The 22,776-nt window shown below is 42.2% G+C and overlaps 1 protein-coding gene across 1 annotated transcript in view; it reads right to left on the bottom strand.

Moving 5' to 3' along the window:
* The window catches only part of CMIP (c-Maf inducing protein), a 132,905-nt gene that overhangs the window by 40,942 nt on the left and 69,187 nt on the right, over positions 1-22,776 (bottom strand). Inside the window, exons 2-3 of the mRNA XM_027685012.1 lie at positions 21,269-21,394; positions 11,047-11,097 (exon numbers count right to left, since the gene is read on the bottom strand). Coding sequence (XP_027540813.1) covers positions 11,047-11,097; positions 21,269-21,394 — 177 coding nt within the window. The remainder of the gene's footprint in view (positions 1-11,046; positions 11,098-21,268; positions 21,395-22,776) is intronic.

Genomic DNA, 22,776 nt, shown 5'->3' on the forward strand with positions numbered 1-22,776 from the left:
GGGAGGGAAGAGGTCATCTTTGGCAGACCTTCCCACCACACCAAGCAGAGAAACTGGGCTTTGCTTCTGCTGGTGTTCTTGTCTTCCTCTCAAATCCCTGCACAGCCCTCGGGTCTCTGAGATGCACAAACACAGCTGGCCAAGCCAAACCCAGCTCTACCTTATTCCTGCATTTGAGATGCCATTTCCCCAGCTAGAAAACGCAAAAGGCCAACTGTGGCTCCAGCTGCACTTCGCCCGGGCTAATGCGGTTACTCCTGTAATCAGACCTGTCCACAGGGGAGACGTTTTTTGGCATGGCCGACACTGATGCATTCCCCAAAACCCTCCATCCCTGCTTCCATTTCCTTTTGGCAAACACTCCCATTCTTCAGGCCCCAGTTCCAGCACCAGCTTTACACTTCAGGTTGGCAAAACATCAGCTTTCATCCTGCACACAGCAACTGCTGTTCCGTATTTTTCGCACCGGAGCCAAGTTGGGGTTTGTTTTTAATGTTGCTTTGGCTATGCGGAATTTCACTATGACTGCAGATACGTCTCCAGCAGAAGCAGAAGCCACTCCCTGCTCACAAAAAGCCTTGGTAGAGACAAAGCTGATATCTTGGGTTCAAAATTTCATGTGACATCTCCACAAATGAAGAAATCTTTTAAAATGTGCCGTCCCATGAGCGTTTGGGTGTTTTGGTTTGGGGGTTTTTTATTACGTAAAAAAAAAAAATAACATAACGCCTTTTTCTCCTATCCTGGGCAGGAGGAAAAACTTCAAGACAGGTCATCAACACAAGTTGTCCCATATGTACAGAAAAGGTTTGCCCTAACTACAGGCTGGGGGGGGGGCTTACAAACCATCCTTGGTTGCTTTAATCTCTAATGCAGAATGAGTGAGAAAAATCTCCACCAAGGGTTTGCTGGACTCAGACAATCAGAGCAGGAGGCAGACACCCTGCTTGATCTACAGCAATTTAACAGCCTCTGACTCATCAGCAGAGGGAAGGTTTCAAACATGTTTAGACACAACTGCCTCCTCCTCCTGCAGGACCTGCCTGCTGCAGCATATTTGGCCCTTCTCTCCAGAGCAGCAAATGCTCCACACGGACACTGTCTGGACATCGGGATCTCGGTGTTCTGGCACAACCCACAGTTTCCAGAGAGGTGCAAGTCTGACATGCTCCTGTATTTGAGATCATGCAGCATGAGCTGGAGTCAGCAAAATTATGTTCAATTACAAAAGAAAAAAAGAGCAGACTACTAGACAAAAAGCAGGAATACATGTACCATATACACTCCACGCTTCCCGTAACTTTCAGTGAACTAACTGCATTGCAGTGCACAGGGGGAAAAAAACCGTAGTATTAAATAAATAAACTACAGGAGACACTGTATGACTGTGGAGTTTGACATGCAGCAAACAGAAAGCAGATGACACAAAGCACTGTGACATAACCTGCCACCTAGGTGTGGTCCTTGCTGTGAGCTTCTCTGTGCAGAGACCTACCATCACTGCATTACAGAACGCCCCTGACACCCAGCTGAACTGATCCAGGCCCCTAACACCTTTATGTTCCACACATGATGGCTGTGTCTGTGGAGCCTGGCCCTTGGCATCCACCACCTCTCAGCCTGTGGTGGGAATAAGTGACTTTGCCACTGCAGAGAAGAGATAGTGTGTAGGAAAAAAAAAAGTATAAGGCACAATCTTATCGTCATTGCACTTTGACCAGGTCCGCCAAAGAAAAAGCTGTGCACAAGGCTACCCTGGAGCACAGCCAGGCATACCTGCTGTGCAGAACCCCCCAGCTCTGGCACTGCACCCTTCAGATCCCACTCAGGCACGAGAGAGCCGGTCATCACCGGGAAAACAGGACGTTGCCTCATCTGCAAGGCTGCAAAACATGTGCCCGTAAATTCAGGCACGTAGGAACTCTGATCGGAAGAACTCACCACCCGAGAAACCACCTCAGACTGGGACTAAGCAGCTACTATCGCTACACATTGTAGTAACTGCCAACAGAAGATAACCTCTGAAAGATAATCTATCTCCTTTCTATTTCTACTGGAAATTCCAGTAAGCTTAGGCAGCACTGAGTAGCACACAAGGCAATTATTTTTTCCCAAATATGCAAAATGGATTAAAAAGCCACGTCATCCCTTTTCCTTATCACTCTCTACTGCTGGCAGTGGACACCCTCGGCTTTTCCTGCCCTCCTCCCCTCTCACCAGTCAGCAAAACCTTCCAAATGGACGTTTACACACCTGTTTCACTTTCTCCTCCTTGGCAAATGTATTATCTTGCTGATTTTCTAGCACTTCAGCACCATAAATGGCTTTGGAATTGGCTTCTCTCTTGTGCACCTGCATCATCAATGTCGTCAGCAAGAGAGATGTGCACGGCTCGAGGAACATGTTTGTGTCAGAAAGCTGCTGCAGAGCCTTAGGGAGAGCAGGGACTGGATGCTGATGTGATGCTTGCAAGCATCTTAAAAAGGGACTTCAGAAAAGCAGGGTATTTCTGTCTTCAGATCACTGGGCTTTGGAGCACTGAATTTTGCAGTTTCTCACAGGGAGATACCCAATTTCAGAGCAGCATTTGCATCTGAAACATTCCCATTGCTTTGTTCCATGTTTTTCTATCTCATCTTATTGTGCCACATCAGCACAAAACCCCCAAACCTCCTGCAACTCTTCAGCCTACCAAAATGCCACAGAATCTCTGCAATTTCCTTGTTTTCTTTCTCTTTTGGACAACTGCTGCGTGACGTGCAAGACTGAATTAAGTCTCACAGCATTCAGCTTTCTGATCCCAAGACTCCTCAGAGAGGCCAGAGATCACCAGGGTGCTCCCAAAACCACTGCCCACCTCCCGTTCAGAGTCACTCACAACAACCCTGGTGTCCTTGATGGATCTTGCCTCTGGTCACACAGCCTAATCTACTGCTTCCATCTTAAATATTCCAGTAAAGAGAACCAGAGACCAGGCTATGGTAAGTAGCTGCAATGCAATGACTTCTGAATGAAGAGAGGGGAAAAAAGAACATACTTTTACTAGCATTGCTCTCTGATATTTTCTTCTCCTAATTTTGAAACTATCAGTGTTCTGGGAAAAAAAAAATAAGAGGTGTGATAGACAAGATAAACATGAGACTTACAGGAGGAGATGCTACAGGCTGTGACACTTGCAATACACTGTTTCAGGTTCTTTCGTGGACATCAGCAGCAGTTTTATAATCCTCTAATACATTATGGATATTTAACACACTAATTATATTGGAAAAAATAAATGTAAGGATAAAAGTGAGCAAGAAATGAAAGAAACATTTAAAACACCACCTTGATCCTGTTTGCTCCTTCAGGTCTTCTGACATCAAGAATTCTAGTAACATCCAGAATGCAGAATTGGGCCCCATGGCAGCAGTTTAACAAGGCACTCACTTAGCATGTGTCAGCTCCCAGAGTTAGCTTTTCACACCCAATGCATCATGCCAGGAGGATAATTACACTCCTGGGAAAGACTACCAGTCTTGTCCTGCCTTCATAAGAGATCTCCTAAAAAGATTTTTTTTCTGCAGCTAGAAACCTGAAAAAGAGAATAATTTTGGTGCAGCTCTATGTTATGACAGCTACAGATGAGAAGTTGTGATTTGGTGAAATTCATGGTCACCATGACCTCAAAGTCCCAAATTGCAAAGAATTAGTCATAAGGTCAGCCCTGGAACAATGCGGAGGAGCAATTCTCTAGCACAAAACTCAAGGATCCCTCTTGGCCAGTAGTTCAGCATTCCTGAGAAACAACATACTCCAGCAGTTGTATCTGCTCCTCTTCAGAGCAGAGACCCAAGCACACAATAACAAACTGACCTGTTTATTCAGCTGTTTTTGACACCCCTCTATCTTCAGACCTAATATTAGTTTGAATAGGATAGCATCCAAGTCTAGAGGGGAAAATTTAGAGCTGGTCCTGACTTAGCTAAAGCGAGACAGAAAATAACTATCTAGTTTCTACTCAAATTTCACCACTAGGCCACTAATTGGCTTGGGTTCTGTCTCCTTAGAAAAGGCTGTTTTGGCAATGCAGGAGGCAGCTATGGCCTCCTGTGCACATATGGCTGGGTGAGGGCAGAGCAGCCCAGGGCAGCAGCTCAGAGCCAGGCTGGCATCTCAGCATGGTGCTGAGAGCCTCTTTGGGTTGGACAAAGTGCTGAGCTGACATGGATATGCAGCTCCCACATTTGAAGTGATTCATGTGAAGCCAACGCAGAGAGAGCACAGATGGCAAAGAGCTGCCACTGCTGCAGATGTACCTTATGGGAGGAACCTGCTCCAATGTGCCCCCAGAAAGAGAGAGGTATTTTCCCCAATGCAAAGGCAGCACCACTTCACCTGTTCTGGTTCTTAAAACGTCACCAGTGTGTTTCATGAAACAAATAAAAGAAAAAAACTTTCTGTCAACATCTTGTCTGTTCCTCATCTGTTCGTTTCCACTTCCCGAAGTGAGATCAATGCCCTTCTGGTGTGACAGCACAGCTACCTCGAGCAAACTGAGATCCCAGAAACAGAAAACAAGGCCAAGACTTTTCAAGTGACTTCTGATAACAGATGGCCTGAGACTTGAGCAGAAAATGAGAGGCAATAGACTTCATGAATATGTCTTAAGCCAAAAAGAAAGTAAAAAAAAAAAAATAAAAAGGCACCTCCCCAACTTACCTATAAAAAGTAACCATTATGGGAATAAAAGGCTGTAAGTATTCCATGTAAGATTTTCATGATGCTGCTCCTGAATTAGCAGTGAGGTTGTTCAGATTACAGATTACAGAGTAGAATTATCAATCACCAGGTGAAGAGCAAGGGGATGCCACTGGAGAGCCCCATGCAGGCAGACACAGCTGCATTTCACATTACCTTTCAAATACAAAAGGAGAACAAACCATGCCAGCAAGAATGAACTTCACCATGAGAGGGGGCATCAGAAACCAGAAAAATATCAAGATATATCTTTAGTCTCACTGTGTTCACCAGAAAGCTCAAACTGGTACCATCAACACACAACTTGGACATGGCATCTGTTCCCTACAAAGTCTGGCCTAAAATGCCATCATGATGCTCAAAGTCCTGCAGGGGAGAGGCTCTGGTTATCTTAAAAACCTGTTCATGGTCTCCCATAACTGGCACCCGTGCATTTCATGGGAAGAGCACAATCACCAGCCAAAAACCTGTGGGCTGCCTTTTATCTGTCCAAGCAAGAAACAAGCTCCTCCAAAACCAGCGTGTCATCAAAGCCCCCAGTGCTTCCAAAGCCCTGAGGCTTTGAAAGGCAAAACTTAATTCCACAGTTTTGGTTCTTATCCATATATTATTGACCTGTACACAGACACAAAAGGAAAAAGAAAAAATACAAAGAAAAGAAAGCCATTGTTGGCCTAATTGTATGATAATTATTGTTTCACCTCAAAGCAGCAGAAAAATGAAAACTTTTGTGTTCTGTGAAAATACCTCAGTTTTTCAGATAAAGAAGCAAAGAAACAGCCACAACAATTAGACACACAGTTGTGTGTGCTGTGTAACCACCAAAGAGAGGGTCTGAAGTCCAGGAACTACCACTCCAAAGAACTGCTGAGCTCTTCCAACAATATTTTCACTGTGCAGTAGAGCACAGGGCTATTGAACTGCCACAGGGTATCAAACCAGCCTCTCTCAGACCATAAATTAGGTGACTAAATACATTGGCCCTTTTAACTTTAACCAACACAATTTTTCCCTGATCTCACAGTTTTAAGGCATGATTTACCAAGATTTAAGGCTGTAAATTTCTTTAATGTCATAATTTAAATTCTGTATAAGCCCCACTCCTGTATCAGCACTATTTTTAATCATTACCATGGTGACAAAGCCGTAAAGGTGCTTTACACTAGGAAGGCTTTACCACACTTTCAAGAATGGTTGCTCTCAACTTCATTTTTTGCAGTTTTAAAGCACAGAAAAGTAACTCACTCTTAACTTTCACTTTTAGATACAAAAACTGATATTCACCCATGGCTATTGTATAAAAAATATTCAATACTAATGGACAAGGAACTCATAACCTGGACACAGTATCGTCATTCAGGTCAAGTATGACTTTATTTGACAGCCAATCCCTTTGCAATTAATAAGGCTGCTTGTGCATGGAAGTATCTGTTTCCTGAAGACACAGATAGAACAATCCCTATGAGAACCAGGGAAATATTAATCCAAAATTAAAGTTTTTGAATGAAGGCCAACACTGCTTGTTTTAGTATTCAATGCAAAGTGCTTGCAAATCCCAGGTGACAACATTGTTCCAGTTTCCTAATTCATGGGATTCAAAACATGGAGTTGGGGTAGAAAATGAACTCAGAAACAAAGGTAATGTAACTGTTGACTGCAAGTCAGGGTTGTGTTTGCATGCTGGGCTGCACGAGCATGGTCAGCAGGATGAGGGACAGGGCTGCTCCCCTCAGCTCAGCACTTGTGAGTCTACTTGCAAACTTGTTTGGGGCTTCACAGCTTGGCTGTACAGGCTCTCAGCAACCTCACACAGCCTCAAAGTAAACCCTGGACTGCGTGAGGAGAAACATGGTGTGGGTAGGGAGGGGACCAGGTGATGTTCAAAGGTGCCTTCCAACCTAAACAATTCCACAAGTAACACATTTGGACTGTCCCTGCTAAGACATTTGTAAACCCCCTAACCAAGCAGCAGTACTCATTAGGGGACACAGGAGCACTGGTTAAAAGCATCAGTGGGAAACACAAGGTATAGGCAAGCCTTTCTAGAAGATCCAGGTCACACAAAGCTCAGCTTGAGTCACGCTTCGTGTTTTCCTGTGGACCCAGGTCTGTTCTTTCTGTATTGTGTCAATTCAGGACATTCCCCCAAAGGCTGTCAACTGACGTGTTTCACTGCTGCATCACTCAGCTAACTAGAAAACAAGAGGCACTCATCCCACAATGAGGGCAGTGTTCAGAGCTTACTATCAAGCATGATACAAAATGCAACACGCCCTGTGTGACCTCAGGTGTATTTCCCCCAACAAATGTAAATCTAGACCTGTACTTGGCACCACAAGAGAAGACCTAAAGACCCCTGTGAAGAGACCTCTCTGACATCTTTCTAATTCAAGGGCTACATGGTACTAAATTAGTCAAGTGTTCCTTTTAATGACTAATACTTTAAGCATGAGGTGTAGAAGGGCTCCACATTTTCTACAGAGGATGGTACCTCTCTGTGCTCAGCACAACAAATACACTGCAAGTCTTAAGCCCAAAGACAGCAACACATAAACAGGCAACAAAGCAGATGGATGCTGGCTGGGGGAACGCCAGGGGTACATACTTGCTTATTTGTGTGTGTCCCAAAATTACTAGTCCCAGTATCCCTCAAAGCCAAGCTTAGCTGTATCCATCCCCTACAGCAGTGGTTGGTCACCACTGTATCCAGATCCAGCCCAGATCCAGAGAGGGCAATAACTGCATGTGTTATTCTCTTTTGTATATTCACAGAAAGTGTTGTTATCTTTATTGATACAATGTTATGACTTATCAGCTTCCAAATACCAAAGATTATGTATCATGGTTTCAATCCAACCTCCTTGGTTGAAAGGAACGTTTCTTGCACAATGGATTATTGACTTGTTTATGTTTGAGGAGTTGGAGAGCTGTTAGCATGTTCTGTTTACTCTCTGGACAAAGTCTGGCTTAGCTATAACCCAAAGGAAATCAGGATTTCTAAAAATAGGTTGAGGTGGCCAATAATCCTTTAGGAGTTGTGATACTCACTGATATCCAGATTAAATGAGGAATTATGAGTAACCTTAGTGGGAGGGTTTGAAATGGAAAACCCAAGGAGAAGATGACTACATAAGGAACACTCACTCTGTCCCTACATCCCTGCTGACTCTCCAATGAGCACAGAATTCAAGGAGAAAGATGCATCTAAAAAGCTGTGTAAGCATTTGACAGCTAGTTAGCTGGATGACACATAAAACCTCTTGGAGCTGGATCTAAAACATGGATAATTACGTGTTTGGTTTTCTTTTATTTCTGTTTATCTTTAGCATCTCTTCTATTATTCTCTGGGCTGCAGAAAGAAATTATTCTTGATTTTTATTTCAGTGTTTGTCTCTAGAACAAAAATGATTTCCAGGGTGCTGGTTGGCAAACTGAATTCCCACAGCGTTCATAAACCTTAAAACTGCACCACATAAAAGCCCCCTCACAGACCCTGCACCTTCATGCAAGACCAAGAGATAACGAGTATGTGCTTGAACCTAAAGCATTTCCCCAAATATTTATCTACAGCTATCCACTGGATCCAGCCATTTTCCAAGTGGCTCGGAGTAAACACAGCATCTGACTCCCAAGGCTTGAAGCACAGGAAAAGGAGCCAGAAGGACACTGACAGAGTATCAATCTGCTCCCACAATTGTAATTAAAGGAGGGGAAATCCCCACTGCTTGGAGTTCTCAGACCATCAGTTTGCCTCTGTAAAATTTTCCTCCAGCCTTGTTTGGGTAGGGCAGGGGAAGCCAAGGTCTCCTGCTCCACTTATATCTAATGGCTAATGCAGTGGGGCCCTGGGTTCAGCTGGACCCCCTGAATGCTCCCACCACACAAGTACAAACAACAGCAAGCTCATCTCTGTTAAATGTTTTCCCCTGACCAGCTCTCTGCACCAGTTTGCATCTGTGTTCCACATGCCCGCAGAAATGTTTTGACCTATTATTTGTAAGACCACTGGACAAATATATCATTCATCAGCACAACCACCCAATTACAATACAGCTGCAGTGATCTCTCTGCCAGCTGGTGCTTTGTGTAAATGACCCATTCCAGAAGAATAGGCTTCCTGTTTTTTGTGGGTTCCCTCACTACCTGCTTAATCATCAAACCATACAAATTATGGAGTGAGATGAACTTTGGCACCTGGCTCTTAAAGCTGTGGTACCAGGAAAGTGATAAACTTCACTAAGGTAGACACATAACTGCACTTCACTCTCCTTCTAGTCCTTCTAGTCACCTTGTCCTCTGTCTTTGTCCCATTGTGATCTCACTTAAACCTGCCAAAGAGCAGAAAGCTACCAGGTGCTCTTCCTCTGAATTATTAAGCAACAAAACCCACCTAAACTACCTCCATTTTAGCAAAGAGGAATTTCTTAGTGTCAAGTACCTGGGCAGTGACTAAACCCTTTCACTGTTCTTATGGGAAAAAGCTACTTGCTATTCTTGGTAAAGGGAAGGTCTTTCAAATCAAGATAATATTTCACTTGTTTTTCAGAAACAAACTTAATGGGGGCGTGGAGGGAAGCAAGGAAGCAAAAATAAATTCTACTTTGCACCACGTTAAATTACTCAGAGTTTCCCAAAATGAGAGGCTTGGTCAGAAGCATTGGAAAGTTTAAGAAATACTCCTTTAAAAACAACTCCCACAGAGCAAAGCTCCCTCTCCATGACCGAAAGGCATGTGAGCAAGCCAGGTCATTCTGTCTAGGCTTTTTTTTCCTTTCTTTCTTTCTTTCTTTTTTTTTTTTTTAAATAATTTAATGGATAGAGTGAATGGTAGTGGCCAGGTTGCATCTTTACCTCGTCTTACTTGGGTTTTTTTACAGTTGCATCTCTGACCCCAATTTTCCCCTCACTGCAGCAACAAAGTGGGCATAAGCCACCAGCACGTTGGCACCACAGCCATCCCAGCTGGGGGTGAGGTAGAAAAAGAAATGCCATCAAAATTTCTGTCCATGCTTTCTCTGATCATCCTTGCCTGCCAAAGCAGGAGGGAAAATAACGGGCCACACGGAGCCCCTGTCTGTGCACGCCTTAAGTGCTTTGTTATCCTCAGGAGTCGCAGGCAAAGCAAGGCTGGCCGGGCATTGTGTTAATGATACTGTCAAGAGGCCAAAATAAAAGTGCTACACCACAGCCCAGCCTTCTGCTATCAGCACTACTGTCCCACGCTCATTTAGGCAATCAGGGTAACGGGCTGGAGAATATGCCAGTGGTCTGGAAAAGGAGATCTCAACACTTGGCTTTTGCTGATAAGAACCTGGATCCGCTCAGAACACGACTCTGCCAAACGCTGATGGCTACACAAAGCACACCAACACTGTAGTTTTGCCACACAACTATTTTGCAACTATCAAATACACACCTACAACAAAACCAGTTTGGTGGGAGGGGCTTCCGTATATTTTCACATGTGGTTGCTGTCAGCAGGCTGAAATGCTGATAAGCTACACAGCCAGCTTGGCTGACTTCACTGAAACCCTGCTGGAGACAAGTCCTGAGCTGAAAAGCTACTGCTTGTGTTTCCCACCACAAGACAAGGGAGGACAACTATATTCAACATCTGGCCAAAACTTATTTCCAGCTGCATCAAAGATCCATACAGATTCCATCCAAAGGTCAGCAGCTACGGTTTTTGATAAGGAATGTGCTGCTTTTGAGAGACAATGTTGTCACTGTGATCCACTTTCCCTACTCAAGGCAATCAGTCCACTGTTCCCACTGGAAATGAGAAAGGGCTTGAGGTCTCTGAAATGGAAACTGCCTTTAATTCCAAATCATCTAAAGCATAAACATAGACTGATGCATAACAGATTGATGCTACGTACAGTAAGCAACTCTAAAAGACACTCTTTCTCCCTAATTTCTCAGGAAAAGAAAAGGCAAACAAACAAAAAACCTCAAAATATCCCAAGAGTGCAAAGGATATGATAGGTGAACTCACTCTATAACATATTGCACTTCATAGTACAAAACTAAAACCATCCAATCTCTATTCTGTCAAAATGTGAATTTACTGGCTATCTACTTTTTGAAGACAGTCATATGTTGATAAAGTTGGGCTGTGTAATAGAATTTCCACTTCATTCATGACGTGAACAACTGGAGACTGCATACATGTTCTTATTTAGGGTTTCTGTAACAGAAGGGCTTTACCCATTTGGTGCATAAAGTTCTTCTTACAATGAAGGAACAGGGAATTCTAAAAAGTACTCTTAAAGGCAGAGAAAGAAGACAATGAAGGGTAGAACTTACCTTCCACTGCAAAGAATGGAACCACTGATCCCTCAGGTAACTGTTTGCAGCCTGCAATAAAGAAAATTTACAGACAGAATCATTAGTTTCTACCAGTGCTTCAGGTCACTCAGCCATTTTACATTATAACCAGTTTATTTTCACAGAAAGCAGCGACACGAAGACCTTGCTGCAAATGTGAAACACTGAACCAAAACCTTACAAAATATTAACCTCCTATGAAATGGTGTCCAACCCAAAGACTGTGAAAAGTCCTCCCTGATTTCAATCAGGTTTGTGTCAGATCTTTAATGTCTGCAGGGCATTTGCCTCTGCCATTAATCACTGGGAGCAGAGTAAGAAGATGGGTTGACATTTTACTAGGAGGGGTGGGTTTTTTCCATGCTCTGGTTTCTCTTCTTGTCCTGTTCCTCAGCTGGCCCCAAAGCAATCCAAATAATGCCTTCGCTCTCTCAGCGATATTGAAACAGCGAAAAGCACGACACGGGCAGACGTGCAGACACTTGCACAGGCTGTTTGCAGCAAGGGCAGAAATGTTGCAATAATCACTCCCAGCCATCACCCAGTTTTGTCCGTATTAAGCACAGCTGCCAGAAATTCCCAGTGTGAAGCCAGGTCGTAGCCAATGGAGGAATAGTTCAACACTCCCAAAGGTCAAAAGGCTCCATATCAAAAAATATAAAAGCCTCTACAGTGACGTAAACGTGCATGCCTTAACAAGGTGACATGAGTCTGAAATATTTGAGTGGGTAGAGATGCCCTTTGGCTTTTCCAATTCCACCTCAGCACTGCCAGTGGGCAATTTTTTACTCACCATTTAAAATGTTTTACACAAACACTGAAAATTACAGGATAGCCTATAAATCCATGTTTAAAAAAATAAAAAAAGAAAAAGTGAGGTTCTTCACCAGCTAAAAAACCACATACTTCTTGCAAATTAAAGCAACATTTAAGAAGTTTCACTCCCAAACACCTTTACAGGTAAGTATTCAAAATCCACACCACAGAATGTATTTCATCTCCTGACACTGGTTCAGTTCACTGATAATGGCAGGAATACTAGAAATAAAAACGCTGCATGGTTACCAAAAACATGTTTACTCTCAAGGTCAGATACTGATGGCTTGGTGACATAAATTTGGACTGATTACTCTGAATTAAATGGAGTAATGTCCTTTTATATATGTATCGCATATTATTTATTTATATATTAATGAGAATCAATTGCTCCTGCAGTAGATGTCAGGGCAATAAAGCAGGAACAAATATATCATAAATAATCTTGGCTGACCACAGAGTTTATCGAAAACTTTCCATTTCAAGAATAATGCTGATATATCAGAAGATGAAACTGCTACAAATGGAAACATAAAACAACTTCCTTTTCTTTTTTTTTTTGTTTTCTTTGCATGCAATGAGAAACTATAAAACCATTTAGAGTGCAGATCTTCAGGACATTTCAGTCAGTCAATATTTAATGTTTTTCTTTCTGTTATTTACACAGTATTTTATGTATATGTGTGCATTATAACACAAGATAGACTTTTTACTTATATATGTTATGGAATTGAATTTCAATTCAATATACTTTGTAGTGTATTTTAATATAATAAAAAGGTCAAAAATAATTTGCCACCAAAAGCTGGAAGAACATTTTTAACATAATTAAAAAAGCATGAAGTAAATATGCTTAGATATTTCTTATCTAAGATAAAATGCTTTAAAACCCCACCCGACTTCTTCAAAGGATTCAATTTCAAATTGAAACTTTTTTCTTTTTCCTTTTTTTTTTCTTTTAAAGGACAAAACTGGTTCATGAAGGAGAACAAAAAAACCTCCTCTTCAGTTGCTGCATCAAACCCTTTAAAGAATAAGTCAAACTGAAAGTTTTTGTAGGCTTGCTGTATACCAAGCAATAGCACCAATAATATTGCAAGGTACACATCCATTACTTCTTTAAAAAAACTAGGCAGATTGAGTTTATAGGAGCTATGCAAACTAAGATACTGTTATTTACATTTATAAAACCCAACATATTCTAGGGGGATGAAGCACTTCACTCAAAGAGGCAAAATGTCAACCTGATTCAGTCCCTGGACTGGTCTGACACTGAAGTTGAAAGTAAGAGCAAATACTGAAGCCCAAAATGGGGACTGTTGAGAAGTGTTAATTATTCTCCTGCTTCAGGGACGTCAGTAGCTACAGATTGTAAGACCACTGCAAATAATTAGAAAATATTATGTGTAGGTAGCTTGTGCAACCAACTGCAGCCTTAACTGTTAATGAGGTCAACAGCATCATGCAGAGCAGGAGACACAAGTGGATTGCAAATACTGGAGAAGAACAGAAATGAAGAACGCTGTAAGACACAAAAGCAAAACTGGCAAAGGAAAGACTTGTATAACTTGATGGCAGCAATACATGAAAACGATTTTAAAAGTAAAATTAGCAAAGTGACCGGGTTCCAAGTGCGGGACTAAGCACTGCCAGCATTTGTATTAACTGTTGTATTAGTATAGAGAAGTGATCAAGCAAACTTGCACCTGGATCCAAGTTAGGACTCTGAACCACTCTAAAATTAGAAACACTCAGAGCTCAGGCTGTCATTCAAGGCCAAGGAAAATGAAAATACAGGAGAAAAAGGGAACAGAAAATGAAAAACCAAACCTTAAGGGAATCCCCACACTTCCGTTAATGGTCAGGACTCAATGGTAAGAGGAACTTGGAAAGTCAGTGACCATTTCACCAGCACTCCTTCCACCGTGTTCAACACGGATGGACTGAGTGCTTTAACCCAACCACTGTTATCTGGAGGGAGCTGTCTGACACCAGCATCCCCCACTTCTCCCAGGGAGCAGGGACTATCCTCCCAATGCACCCTTCCGCCTTCCAGCAAGCTGCAAAACCGCAGCAATATGCAGGAAACACTGGATCTTCTGCAAAGGACAACAAGGAGCTCCCTCTTGGGTCCCTTGGTCCTCCCTCCTCATTTTCAGGCTTACACTGAGAAAGGACTACAGGGAATATTTCTTTCTTACCAAAAGAACAGTGAGCTCACAGCATGCCAGGACGACAGAAGAGCCCCCAGGCTCTTGGGGGTGCTCAGCTGTCCAGCTGATGGCCAACTCTGCATGCACTGACCTACTCAAGCACCTGGGTTACTGGGCAGAACACTCCTGAAGTTTGGAGCAATGAGCACCGAAGTGTAAAGCAGTGGAGGGAACTACAACTCATTTATGGGGCTGCACATACTCATTTACAGGTTCATCTGCTGTGCACTGATGGAGCCCAGCTCTTCTACACTGAATTCATGTATATCCTGAGAACTGACACCTAGGTTTTTTTACTCCAGCTGTGGGCATCACCTACTATATTTATGCAGCTCTAGGGTACAATAAAAAGGAGAAAATGAGACACAAAAGACTTTAAACCAGGCTTTCCTTAGGCATTCTGACCGCACAGGGAAAGTTTTCCTTACTCTCAGCCTTGCCCACGCAGCTGGTCCAGTCCTGTACCACTCATCTCACACCTTTCCAACTTAAAAAAGCTTCAACCTGGAAATGTTTTGCCTGCTATTGTCATAAATAGTAAATGAGATAGAACTGGAGTACAATGGATTTTTTTTTTAAATTATCTATGTAAAATAATAGTTTAGGCCCCCTGTGTGTTCTATAAGTTAAGGCCCCAATTCTGCTAAGAATTTTGTTCTCAAATGCAGTGACTTTAACAGGGTTCTGGGTGGCACACAGTCCAACTGAGCTTCTTGCACAATCAAGGTCTCATGTTGGTTTTGCACAACCACAACATAGCAGAAAAATACTTAAAAAACAGGAAAATGTGGGAGTAAAACTCTTAAAGGCACAAGAAGATTCAAACTACTTGTAGCTTATTTACTATTCCAATGAGGAAGAATATCTACTTTAAGAAAGCCTACTGTTGGCAGTATTTTTTTTAAGATTAACTGATGCTGGAACTGTGTTCTGAAGGATTTTATACTCTCATTTTTGGGGTGTAAATGTTCAGTCAGAGAGGAAAAGCCACCTGGAATCACCAGCAGTACAAACTTTACTCACAGGATTAATCTCATCAGCTTTAAAATGCTCACAGGAAAACTGTGCTAGAGATTAAATGCCTGCATATGCAAAGCTTTGGTCAACATGAGTAAATTTACACCTCTGCTCAAAAAGAGAAGTATTTTCCCTGCACCCAAACTGCCTCATTTCTTAGTCAGTGGGTAGGAACACGCATTTTTATTAAAAAGCAGTGAACATTTTAAAAGCAGATTTTCTTTTTGCTCACAAAAATAGGAAACTGAACACTTGTTTCATGGCAGCATTACAGCCCCTGCAGTAATTTTCACCCAGGCAAGGAGGAGACAACCTAGGAACCTGTGTGCTGCTGAGAAACAGAACACTTGAAACTCTGCAAGAAACCAGAAATGACGGGGAAGACCTTTCCCATTCCTTTAACAGTAAGTTATCACCACAGCACCCCTTGTTACTGGCATGTGTGTTGTTCAGAAGAATACAAGAACAGGCTTGTCAACGCAGCAAAACGTTCCCAAGTTTCTCCTTGCAGGAGCGTCCTTCCCGCATACCCTTCCAGGGGATTTTGCCATCCAAAAAGGTGTGGCAATAAGTGGGACTTATTGATCCAGATTCTGGTTTTGACTCTTCATGGGTCTATTCTGTGATTCCCTCTCTCTCCCTTGCTTGCTTTGTGGTCAGCAGGATGGGGTTTTGTTATGCTTTTTTCCAGCTGATATTCATTACTGGGACTCATAAAATGCTGCAGGATTCTGTGCACCAGTTTATTATCAGCGGAGCAGAGCGGCCCAGGGCTGCAGGAAGCCAAGCCCCATGGCACGCACACACTGCCTCATGCAGACTGTACAAAACCTTTACACTGCTGATGCAAATCCAGTGTTGCACCTCCAGGACTCGGGCAAGCCTTCAAGTGAAACCTGCCACTCTTCTGGCTTAACCCAGGGTACAGAGAGAGTTGCTGGTAATTGTTAGAAATGCTGTTTTCCTCCTTAAAATATTCCCTGTCTCTGCTGGACTCCGGTCCTTGCATGACCTCTCCACACCGGCAGTTCTGGCCGGCCTGGCACTTCAAACAAAAGCCAGGTTCTCCAAGGAGACTAAAATAAAATGTTACTAAAAACCCAGTGGAAACACTTATCGTGGGGACTCCCTGGCACAAACAGCGTGTTCAAGCACCGAGCTGAAACGTGTGACTGTTGTGCTTGTCAAGGCTTCCTGTTCTGTTTGTTTTTCCTTCTGACTACACTCGATTGCCAAGAAATGAATAAAACAACACGAGCGATAGGCATGGAGGTGGTGGCTTTAAGGCTGAAAGGACACCACGGGAAAGCAGACAGTGCTGTCATGACTCAAATACCAAAGCCTTTTTCCTGGGACTCTTCCTACATTTGGTGCTAAGCAGCTCATGAAATTATACTGTAAGAGGGTTTTTTTTCAATCTCTCTCAAAAGGTTATTCCAGTTATTTCACTATCAGTGGCAGCATCCTCCTCATAATCATCCACACAATACCATAATCACACCCTGTGCTTTACAAAGGGAAAGCAGAAGAGCAAAAGTCTAGCCCAGCTCAAGGAGGCCCAGCTATTACTGATACTAAAGAGCTCACACTTCATCAAATGCTAAATTTAGCTCCCATTTCCTGGCCTGAAGAGCTTATGGCCTATGAGCCAGCTTCAGCAACACCTTCTTTCACACCTGCTACCCCAGCTGCAGGAAAGAAAGAAAATCTGTGAGAGCTGATTGCTCCTCACAAAAAAGGACCTAGGGACCACATCATTTGGCAGGAGGAAAGAAAACATAAGCCCCCGGCGTATCTAAAAAACTGACAGTCCATGATCCTCAGAAACCTGACTGTCCAGGACTCCCACAGGGAACAATGAGAATCCCCAAATGCTGGCTGGTAAAATGTGCCTGTGCTAAGACAGTTGTACTCATGCAACAGACACTGAGTGGGAAACATATCATATATGGAGATGACTTTTCAACGTGAACCTAGAGTGGATTAAGCTGTTTGCTGCCTGAGAACCAAGTCTTCCTGTGAAACCCAGGTAGACACGTCCTGTTATCAGGATCCCATTTCCTGAAAGGAGCTGCATCACCTCCGGCCCTGCTTGTCAGGTGTCATGTGCTAAAATAGGTTGGGATGGGTCAGTATTGCTATGGGAGTGCATCAGGATGATGTAAGGAAGGGTGATGGCACTCTTCCCTCTCTGACTCATTACCGTGCAGTAATGAGCCACAAATAGACCCTGGTGACAGCAGAGAGGGGACGAGCACTTGAACACGGACTAGGACTCTCGTGGGGCATTTCTCACACAATCATAGGATTGTTTAGGTTAGAAAAGATCTCTAAGATCAAGCCCAACCATTAGCCCAGCACTGCCAAGCCCACCTCTAAACCATGTTCCCAAGTGCCACATCTACAGGTCTTTTAAATACCTCGATCACCTCCCTGGGTAGTCTGTGCCTTGACAACACTCTCGGTGAAGAAATTTTTCCTAATAGCCAATATAAACCTTCACAGCCTTTCCCTCATCCACTAAGCAGGTCACCTTGTCACAGAAGATCAGGTTAGTCAAGTAGGACCAGCCTGTCATAAATCCATGCTGCCTGCAGTGAAGCAGAAGTTGAATCTTAAGCTTTTCTTAAAATGAAAAATTGGGAAAAACGTGTGATTCAGAAGTACTAAAATGCTTCTTTTTATGTCAAATCATGCCAATAATATCCCATGCTATTAAAGAATTTGCAATGCAGCATGGGCAAAAACACAGATCATAATATAAAATTTATATTAATCAGAAATATGAAATAATTTGGGGTACACAAGACATTTAAACATTATTCACACACGCACACACATACACATACACCTAATTTACATTAAATCTTTGGGGGGAAAAAAAAAAATACAAATTTTACCAAAAGTGCACTTCAGAATAAACAGTAGTGGGGAACATGTTTTGGACTAGTTTGACTTGTTCCACTATCATACACTTCCTGATACTAGAGCTGGACATGACATCAGAACATGATGTTGCTCAGATTAGCAAGGCAGAATGATTTTATAAAAAACTGGAAGCCATAATTTCCCGTAGAAGTATGGAAGTCTCTCAGAAATAGCTGAACTGTGCAAGGGCTGCTCTCTCAGCACCTCCATTTCCCAGCTCCTCAGTGAATGGGTCTTTTGGGACACCTCTGCTCTTTATCGCGTATTCTAGAGAATTTCTACCGAACTCAACTACTTGATAGATTCAGTTTTTGCATCTTGATTTCTTGAGCAGACTAAACATAACTTTGAGAACTGTTTTGGGTTGGTGAACATGCATTACAACTGTATAAGGGAAATCTAATTTTATACTCCCTCTGATCTGACCACATTTGATGAACCGAAACAGTACCAAGGACCAAGTCATACTGAAAACATTTTTAAAGTTTGTATTTTCAATTATGTTGAAATTCCCATAGTTCTAATGTAACCTGATCCTGTCTGCTCAGCCAGTCAGCAACAAACAGAAGTCCAGCTCACTCCACTTCTTTATCAGTTCCTATGAGGTTACATAAAGACATCAGTCTTTTTGTAGAAAATACCAAAGTATCCATGCTAAGATGTCACTTTTTCACAAACCCAATTATTTTTGTGTTTGGCTTGTTGGTTGTTTTTTGGGTTTGTTTTTCTACAAAATCAAATGGCAGGCTGCTGCAGATGACAGTCTGTCCACCCTACCAATTTCCTTTCAACTCAGCAGGGAGCTGTGGGTTCAAGCTTTATCTCGTTTCCCAATAAGCAGTCCCATAAAGGCAGCTGCCATAAACTACAGAATAAAGACTTAGAAACAGAATTTGGAAAGGCAGGTGTAACTATTCCATCTATTCAAACAGATACAGACATAAAGGCTAGCACCATTAAGGAAAAAAAAAACAGACTTAAAATTATCACAGGAAAAAGAATCAACTTCATAAATTATTTTCTGTCTAATTAATTCAATTAACAGATTAGGCAAGGAAGATTTCATCAATAATGACGACCCTAATCTAGCTGATGGGAAGCCATGGCTTGTCTCCCTGCCCTCCCTGATGTCATGTACATTGGAGGTTTTTCAAACCACAGAATGAGGATGTTGGTGGACTTGCAGCAGCCTGTTTGAAATTCAAATTCCCTACAGTAACATCTAAAATCAGTAAGTCATTCTGAGCCACAGAAATTCACTGAGCAGAGGCACTTCCATATGCTCCATGTGCAATGGGACACGTGCCTGCACTTCAAGGACATGAGAAAAGACACACAAATCCCACCTATGCACTAAGAGAGTCCACAAAGTTGATGTTCTCAGGTCACCCCAAACTTACTTAACTGCACCACTTTCAGATCAGAAAGAGGGAATGGCTGCAGCCCCCTTTGACAGGGCTACAACCCCCAGGATTACACCACAGGAAAGGGAGCTCCAGAAATACACTCCACAAAGGATGTGGCCATGAATGTTTCCACGTACATCTCCAGCCATTTCAGAGTGAAAGCACATTTGCCATGTCAAAACTCATCAAAACCTTGTGATATTTTTACGACATTCCAAAACTATCCCAAATGCCAAGCACAGGCACCCTGTGAAGGCCTAAAGTCAAGGACTGTGTTCTCTGGGATTCTGCTGAACAGCTCCGTGCAGGGCCAGGCACATCAGCCTGTCTGAAATGCAGGCAAAGCAGAGCTGGGCTGAGCTGGACCTAATATTAGCCCAGCCTGGTGTTAGTCACACTGACTTCCCAGCTCAGAGTCCATTTTGCTGTTCACATCCCTACAGAAGTCTACGGTTTGGAAAACAGATCAGCTTGGCACCCTGCCTTGGGTTATGGAATGATACCACTTGGGTTATTTTTCTCTGGATCTGCAGGCAGAGCCATTCCAGAAGAGCTTCAACAAAACCCTCCCTGGACACAGGGGGTGTCACCTGTTTGTGGCCCTCCAGGGGCTTCAGCAAACAATCCAGCACCACCAAATAATGAAATGCTGGCCCGTGCACCATGGATCAGTGCAATGTGTGCCATGAGCCTCTTGGACAAATGATCCAGTAGACATAGTCATCAAAGTGTATCACTCCATATATTCCCATCTTTTTATATGCTGGACTATATTTTCTGTAAAAGTGGGACAGTTAAAGTGTGTGTGTGTACAAACCCAAATGCACAGGCCTTATTATGATTACTCATTTCAAGTTGCTCATATTTTTTTAAGAAAAAAAAATTTTTTAATTTTTTTATGAGTTATCCACAGTTTAAATTGATCTTTTTTGTTCAAATTTTCTGCAGAAATTGCTCACCCAGTCTGTCTACAGTGCTACTTGCATGAAATACAGATACTTATGCAGCCATGACTATTGTGTAACTGAAAAATTAAAATCCCAAAGGGTAACAGATAACAAACTATCTTTGAAATGACATTGAGAAATATGAGAGAGAACCACGTAAGAGTTAAGTTGAAGCCAAGTCACTCTTTTTAAGTTATGACCTTTCAAAGTTCTTTGGGGGCCATGTGGCTGGGTTTTGAGTTGCTTTTCCTACTTACTCTAAAGTATTTCCAAAGTTCAGTGGAGTGCTTTTCTGTCATTAAAACTTGCAGTGACCTAAGAAGGCCTATAAAGCCTCATAAGTGGATGGAGAAATCTGGAATCATGTAAACAGAGTGTCTTCTGTTTGAAAACAACACTTAGAGAAGTAACATATATAGATATCCATACAAATACACTGAAATCTTTCCATGGAGATTAAATATATTTTAAAAATAGATATATCTATCAGTTCCAGTGCAAGTTTTGGGTTTCCTATATGAACTGAAGGATGACATTTGTAACTTTGGCCATGCAGGAATAGGACTATATGTAAAAATACAATTGTTCCAGGTCTCCATCAATGTGCCTTTCCACAGAGCACTATTTTGCTGCATAAAATCAGCCACAAGATTTAATCACTGTGGCCCAAAATTTCCATTCTCGCTGTTGAACAACACAAAGAGCTTCAGAGCTATCATGCTGAGCAAATTTTCTGGTGGTTAGATAATTTGACAGTACTGAGTTCTCTGCCTTTTCTGAGTCCATCTAATTAAGATTTCACGCATAGGAAACAGAAGTTAAAGGAGATTTATAGTAAGAGAGAAAGAAAGTTGTAATTCTGTGTTTACTGTACCTGCAGTAAGACAGTACCCCCCGGGATCGTGAGCTGTAAACAGTACTTAGGGGCATTCTCCCAGGAGAGCAGTTGAACATCTTCAATAGCACTGTAGGAAATGGAGTTTTCCATGTACCCAGTTGGCTGCAAGAAAAGAAAGGAGAAGGGGGGGGAAAAAAAGAAAAGTTTACTTAGTCACCAGAGGTTTCACAATTTCAAAGTAAGAACAGCACTATAAAAATTTCTCTTGGTGTTGAAAATATCTGCAAAATCTAATTGGAAAGCAAAATTTGTCCCGGACCCAAAAATCAATGGAATCTAATTTCAAGTTGAATTGAGCTATGGAGGAGTCTGGCCATGAACATGCTCTCAAAGTATGAAGAACCATCTCAATCACACAGCACTGTACTACAGCAAGGTAGTTTTACTCCACACATTCTTGTTCTTCTCCCCAGCTGCACGTCTGATCAAGCACATAGTCAAGATCTAGACTCCTACATTCTTGGGGCTCCAAAGATCCAGCCCTCAGGTTTTAGACTCAAGCAAAGCAGAGCAACCAACCTACTCATCTCGGCCTATATGTAACTCCTGGTTTCCTGCACTGTGTGCTGATGCCCAGTTTAAAGTGGAAGCCACAATTAAAACATAAATAAGCAACTGAGTTTTGCAATTACACGTACAACATAAACTGATAGTTGCAAGAAAACAAACTCCTTATTAGTATCCCTGTAATTCTTAGGCATTGCAGAAGCACAATTATCTCTGAGATAAGCTGAAATATAAGTGTATCTATGCAAGCACATGTAAAATTATGTCCTAAATGTAAGTTAGTACACAGATCTATAGCTGTGTATCTATTGAGTATGTGTACATACACTGTACTTTATGCAAGGAATTTTTAAAGTAGCTGAGTATTTAACAGAGATCCTCAAAGATATCATTTACTTCACTTTGTTATAGCATAAGCAAATTGATCAGTATTGCTATGGTTGAGAAACTATTTTCAAATGAAAAAAATTAACCCCACCTCATGAATAAACCACTGGCTTGAGCATGTCTTGCTAGAGAATAGAGCTCATTACATTTATGAATTATTTTCTCACTATTTCTGCTTTACATATAACTTCAGCTTCTCAAACTTACTCCCATCGCGCCCAATATATAAGATATTTTTAACTGACAGCCTTGAAATAAAGAAGACAAGGGAGAAACCACATCTATTTCAGGGTCAAACGGGGCCAGCTCCTAAAATCACAACACAGGATTCCTGGGGGCGAGTGTGAAATAAGCAAATTGCATTTGGAACGTCTCTACTTCTAATTGGTACCAACATTCTTCCATAAGTTAAGTAGGTGGTGCATCTGGGAACCGTCCTTTGAAGTTATACACTTCATACATGTTCATAAGCCCATGAACGTCATCCGCCAAAAACGTGGTGACAGCCCTGTCATCCACCTTTGCTGCTACAAGAATTCAGTTGCCTTTTCAGCAAGAATAACCCAGCGAGGCACAGAACTCAACCTCAA

Source organism: Neopelma chrysocephalum, unplaced genomic scaffold (genome assembly GCF_003984885.1).
Source record: "Neopelma chrysocephalum unplaced genomic scaffold, ASM398488v2 Primary Assembly neopelma1_68, whole genome shotgun sequence".
Lineage (NCBI taxonomy): Eukaryota > Metazoa > Chordata > Aves > Passeriformes > Pipridae > Neopelma > Neopelma chrysocephalum.